The following is a 5918-nucleotide window of genomic DNA, read 5'->3' on the forward strand; positions in this document are numbered from 1 at the left end:
CGCCCGCGGGGCTGGGCTCGGGGGGAGACCGCGTCTGTTTCAACTTGGGCCGTGAGCTTTATTTCTACCCAGGCTGCTGCCGCCGTGGGAGCCAACGGGTGAGCGGCCTGCATCGTGGGGCCCTGGGTACTGAAAGGATGGACGTTCCAGAGAACTGATAGGAGGGTGCCTGAATTGACATAGGGCCCTGAGATAGGCATCCTAAATGTGATGGACGTCCTGGGGCGACAGCATTGGAGGGAGTACAAGATTCTGAAATGTGATGGGAGGCCCCCGGGGTGCTGGGCAGGCATCTTTGAGGTGATGGGGGAAATCCCTTTTACCCCCGTTATGCGTAGGGGTTCTGGGATGGTGAGTATTGGACATGATGGGGTATCTGAGATGAGGTGGGATCCCCCGGGTTCTGGGGTGGCAGATATTCTGCAGGTAATGGGGAATCATGTGGTGATGCAAGCTCAGAGGTGATGGAGAACCCAGTATTGCATCCTGGAGGTGTTGGAGAGGGGTCTTGAGATTGAGCCCAGGAATGTGGAGAAGTCTAGAAGTGATGGAGGCCTTGAAGGTAATAGGGGATCCAGAAGCTGAATGGGATCCTAGAGAAAATTGGGGTCTGGTGGTCATGAGGGTCCTGGAGGAGATAAGCGTCTGGAAGCTGATGGAAGCTCTCAAGGGGATGAGAGGCCCTGGGAGGGGAATCTGCAGGTGTGATTCAGGGCATCTCTAAAGCGATGTGGTGAGAACCTTGGGAAACTTATCGTGGTCCCAGAAATGATGGGAATCCTCAGAGCCCTGAGGTAGTAAATGGGCCTGAAATGTGGGAGACTATGAGTTTTGATGGGTCCCTGAACTGTGGCGGTTTAGGGATTCCAAAGTGAAGAGAATACTAGGATGTTAGGCTTTAGAGTCCTGGGAATTTGGGTGACCTTGAGGTTTGGGGGTCTTGGAATAGTGTGGTACTAGGTCCTAAGGGAGTTGCTGAGGTTATAGGGTGGAGTGGTGGGGCTAAAAGGAATCGGAGCTCAGGAACTGTGTGGACCCAGAGCCCTGAAGTTGCGGACAAGGGTGTCTCTGAATTAGGGGTGACCCAGCTTGGGGGAGGCACTGTGGTCAAGGGGGATCCTTACTTTTTTGCTACTCCATCTGTGATTTAGGTCCCCTTCCCGTCTGTGGTTGCCCCCTCCTTCCCAATCCACCTACTCACCTCCCCACTTCCCTCTGGGTTCTAACCCTACTTCCTCTTAGTGGTTTCCCCCAACCTCAACATCCTCTTCCTTCCCCTCAGTGGCATACACCATTAACTCCTTTTCTCCCACCTCTCAAGTCCATTGACCTCAACAAGCCAATTGACAAGCGGATCTACAAGGGCACCCAGCCCACCTGCCACGATTTCAACCAGTTCACTGCTGCCACCGAGACCATCTCCCTGCTGGTGGGCTTCTCAGCGGGTCAGGTGCAGTACCTGGATCTCATCAAAAAGGACACCAGCAAGCTGTTCAATGAGGAGGTGATTGCAGCCCCCAGAACCCCCAACTGCTCTGCCTTCTCACCTACCCACTATGTGCCATTAGGATGCAGCTGCCTGGGGAACAGTGTAGGCCTGAGAGGGGCAGGACCAGGGAGAGATGGAGAATGGGGTGACAGCTGCACTGTACGCAGGCCCTATGCTGTGTTACCCCTGTGCTGAATACTTGACTCCTTGAGTTTTATTTATTTACTTATGTATTTATTTATTTTATTTATTTTTTTGAGACGGAGTCTGGCTCTGTCGCCCAGGCTGGAGTGCAGTGGCCGGATCTCAGCTCACTGCAAGCTCCGCCTCCCGGGTTCACACCATTCTCCTGCCTCAGCCTCCCGAGTAGCTGGGACTACAGACGTCCGCCACCTCGCCCGGCTAGTTTTTTGTATTTTTTAGTAGAGACGGGGTTTCACCGTGTTAGCCAGGATGGTCTCGATCTCCTGACCTCGTGATCCGCCCGTCTTGGCCTCCCAAAGTGCTGCGATTACAGGCTTGAGCCACCGCGCCGGCAAATTTTTTTTTGCGCCGGCAAATTTTTTTTTCTTTTTCAGGCAGAGTCTCGCTCTGTCACCCAGGCTGGAGCGCATTAGTACAATCTCTGCTCACTGCAACCTCTGCCTGCCCAGTTCAAGCAATTCCCCTGCCTCAGCCTCCTGAGTAGCTGGGATTACAGCCCACCATCATACCTAGCTAATTTTTGTATTTTTGGTAGAGACTGGGTTTCACCATGTTAGCCAGACTAGTCTCAAACACCTGACCTCGTGATCCACCTGCCTTTTCCTCCCAAAGCGCTGGGATTACAGGCGTGAGCCACCGCACCTGGCCATTCCTTGAGTTTTCATCAACCAGTGGATACAGAAGTGTGCTGCCCATTTTGCAGATTAGAGAATTGAGGCTAGTAAATAAGTTGGGACTTAGTTGATACCCTTGCTCTTTGAGTTCTGGGCTCTGGAGGCTTTGAATTCAAAGCCCTGCTGCACCACTTACTCACCGTGTGAATTTGGGAAGGTGACCATTCTCTGAGCCTCACTTCTCCTTCTCTGCAAAATGGGATTCCAGTTCTTACCTTGCAGAACCGCTGTTGTAGAATCATACATGGAGATTGCTCAGTCCTGGGCCAACTTGGCCTACGAGGAGATACCAGTAAATGACCTTCTCCGCGGGCAGGGACTGCTCTTGGCTTCTGTCTCATTCTCTCTGGTCCAGAGGAGGTGTTCCATAAATATTCTCAGAATGAGTGAATGGCTGAAGGGAGTGAACAGAATAGTGAGTGGATTAAAAATTCATTAGCTCATCTATTCACAAATAGTTTTGGAGCATCCGTTCTGTGCCAGGCACCGTTCCCAGCAGCAGGGATATCACATCTCAGGGCCCTGGACAGGAGGCCCTGCCCTTTTGGAGCTTTCAGTCTAGCTGGGGAGACGGACAGTTAATCAAGTTAAGTCTTCATGTGTCAGCAGGTGATTAAGGCCCGTTTAGAAGAAACGGTGGGGAAGGGGCTGAGGGAAGCTTGAAGAGTCTAACAGGGTGGTCAGGAAAGCCCTCACTAAGAGGTGATATTGAAATAAAGACCTGAAGGAGGCAGGTGAGAAGAGTTGCCTCTGGGAGGGCATCTTTTTTTTCTTTCGAGATAGGGTCTCACTCTGTCGTCCATGCTGAAGTGCAGTGATACGATCTTGGTTCACTGCAACCTCTGCCTCCCAGGCTCAAGCAATCCTCCCATGTCAGCCTCCTGAGTAGCCGAGACTACAGGCATGCACCACCACAATTGGCTAACTTTTGTATTTTTCATAGAGATGGGGTCTCTTTGTGTTGCCCAGACTGGTCTTGAACTCCTGGGCTCAAGCGATTCTCCTGCCTTGGCCTCCCAAAGTGCTGGGATTATAGGCGTGGGCTACCACACCCAGCCAAGAAGGACATTCTGAGTAGTGGGACCAGCTAGGACAAATGCAGGATAGCACAGAAGTCGTGTGGCCAGAGCAGTTACTGAGGGAGAGAGGATGGTAGATGAGTTCCAGGAAATAACAGAGGGGCCGGCTCATGGGGAGTCTGGAAGGCCGTGGAGAGACTTTGCCTTACTCTTAGTTGGAAACCTGTGGAGGAGCCTTTCTCGGTGGGGCTCACCTGAGCCCTGGAAGGCAGAAGTGACTGGAGTGATTATTTGCTCAGTTCTCCCAAGGATGGGAGGCCTCATCCTGGGAGAGCAGCTCCTTAGCTGCATATGCTGGCTGCCTGAGGGCATTAGGGCCTTGGGCTCTGGAACCCTGCTTGAGAGAGGCTGCTAAGCGTTCAGAGCAGGACAGTGCCAGGTGCTGACTGATACTTAACAGAGCATCACTGTGGCTGCTGCAGAGGACAGACAGGCCCAGGCAGTGGAGCCTGAGGCCAGTCACACAACATTGCAGGCTTGGGGTGGCTGGATGGGATGGTGAGAGGAGGTCAGATTCTGGGTGTATTTTTTCTTTTTCTTTTGAGATGGAGTCTCGCTCTGTTGCCCAGGCTGGAGTACAGTGGCATGGTCTCCGCTCACTGCGACCTCCGCCTCCCGGGTTCAGGCAATTCTCCTACCTCAGCCTCCTGAGTAGCTGGGACTACAGGTGCCCGCCACCACGCCTGGCTAATTTTTGTATTTTTAGTAGAGATAGGGTTTCACCATATTGGCCAGGCTGGTCTGGAACTCCTGACTTGGTGATCCGCCCGCCTTGCCCTCCCGAAGTGCTGGAAGTACAGGCGTGAGCCACTGTGCCGGCCGATTCGGGGTGTATTTTGAAGGTTGCGCCCACGGGATTTGTGGAAGGATTGGATGTGAGGAAAAGGGCAGGTGCTGAGGTTTTTTGTCTAAGCACCTAGCAGGATGGGGGGTTGTCACTCATTTGTCCAGGAATTACCTTCAAGCTGCCTCCTGTGTGTACTGCTTTAAAGAACAGCGAACCAAACAAAGATCCCTTCCTTTGAGGAGCTGGCTTTCTGTGAAGAAATTTCCTGCTTAAAGCCTGACATAGTAAAGATCGGGGGAGGGTTAGGTAGATAGAGCAGAGGTCCCCAACCTTTTTGGCACCAGAGACCGGCTTAGGGAAGACAGTTTTTCCATGAACTGCTGGGGGGATGGTTTTGGGATGAAACTGTTCCACCTCTGATCATCAGGTGTTAGATTCTAACAAGGAACGCACACCTAGCTCCCTCGCATGCGCAGTTCATAGTGGGGTTTGCGCTCCTGTGAGGATCAAATGGTGCGCTGCTCTTGTAGGAGGCTGGGCTCAGGCTGTAATGCCTGCTCGCTCACTGCTCACCTGCTGCTGCATGGCCCGGTTCCTAACAGGCCACGGACCACTACTGTTCCATGGCCCAGAGGTTGAGGACCCTGAGATACAGGACAGTTCTATGGCAAGCAGGACTGTCCCCTCACCAAAGATGGGACACTGAGGCTCCTTGGAACACCCTGTGGCCACCTGGCAGCAGCCCCTGTTCCCCCATGTCTTCATGACCCGGTGTCCATGTGCCTTCCCCAGTTTGGGAGCTTCTCATCGAGGAGGACCTGAGCCTGGTGTGGCACCTGCTGTGTGAGCGGGGCCATGTCCAATGGCCGCCTTGGGGACTTGAGGTTGGGGAGAAGGTCTGCCTGAGTTTTACTGCCTTCTCCCAACCCCACCCTGTCTCCCCTGGCAGCGGCTGATCGACAAGACCAAGGTGACGTATCTGAAGTGGCTGCCTGAGTCGGAGAGCCTGTTCCTGGCATCACACGCCAGTGGCCACCTGTACCTATACAACGTCAGCCACCCGTGCGCCTCAGCCCCACCCCAGTACAGCCTGCTGAAGCAGGGCGAGGGCTTCTCTGTCTATGCTGCCAAGAGCAAGGCGCCCCGCAACCCGCTGGCCAAGTGGGCGGTGGGCGAGGGGCCCCTCAACGAGTTCGCCTTCTCGCCCGACGGCCGGCATCTGGCCTGTGTGAGCCAGGATGGCTGCCTGCGCGTCTTCCACTTCGACTCCATGCTCCTGCGCGGGCTCATGAAGAGCTACTTTGGGGGCCTGCTGTGTGTGTGCTGGAGCCCCGACGGCCGTTACGTGGTGACGGGTGGTGAAGATGACCTGGTCACCGTGTGGTCCTTCACTGAGGGCCGCGTGGTGGCTCGAGGCCACGGCCACAAGTCCTGGGTCAACGCTGTGGCCTTCGACCCCTATACCACACGGGCAGAGGAGGTGGCGACAGCAGCTGGTGCTGACGGGGAGCGGAGCGGCGAGGAGGAGGAGGAGGAGGAGCCCGAGGCTGCGGGCACAGGCTCGGCCGGGGGCGCCCCGCTCTCTCCACTGCCCAAGGCTGGCTCCATCACTTACCGCTTTGGCTCGGCGGGCCAGGACACGCAGTTCTGCCTGTGGGACCTCACTGAAGATGTGCTCTACCCGC

At 54.8% G+C, this 5918-nt stretch overlaps 1 protein-coding gene across 1 annotated transcript in view; it reads left to right on the forward strand.

Moving 5' to 3' along the window:
• Positions 1 to 2: 2 nt before the first annotated feature.
• The window catches only part of DMWD (dystrophia myotonica, WD repeat containing), a gene marked incomplete at its 5' end in the record, with an annotated part of 9178 nt that continues 3262 nt past the window's right edge, over positions 3 to 5918 (forward strand). The window contains 3 exons of the mRNA XM_011963152.1: positions 3 to 98; positions 1322 to 1504; positions 5183 to 5917. Coding sequence (XP_011818542.1) covers positions 3 to 98; positions 1322 to 1504; positions 5183 to 5917 — 1014 coding nt within the window. The remainder of the gene's footprint in view (positions 99 to 1321; positions 1505 to 5182; position 5918) is intronic.

The sequence above is a fragment of the Colobus angolensis genome, unplaced genomic scaffold (genome assembly GCF_000951035.1).
Source record: "Colobus angolensis palliatus isolate OR3802 unplaced genomic scaffold, Cang.pa_1.0 Scaffold60, whole genome shotgun sequence".
Classification (NCBI taxonomy): Eukaryota; Metazoa; Chordata; class Mammalia; order Primates; family Cercopithecidae; genus Colobus; species Colobus angolensis.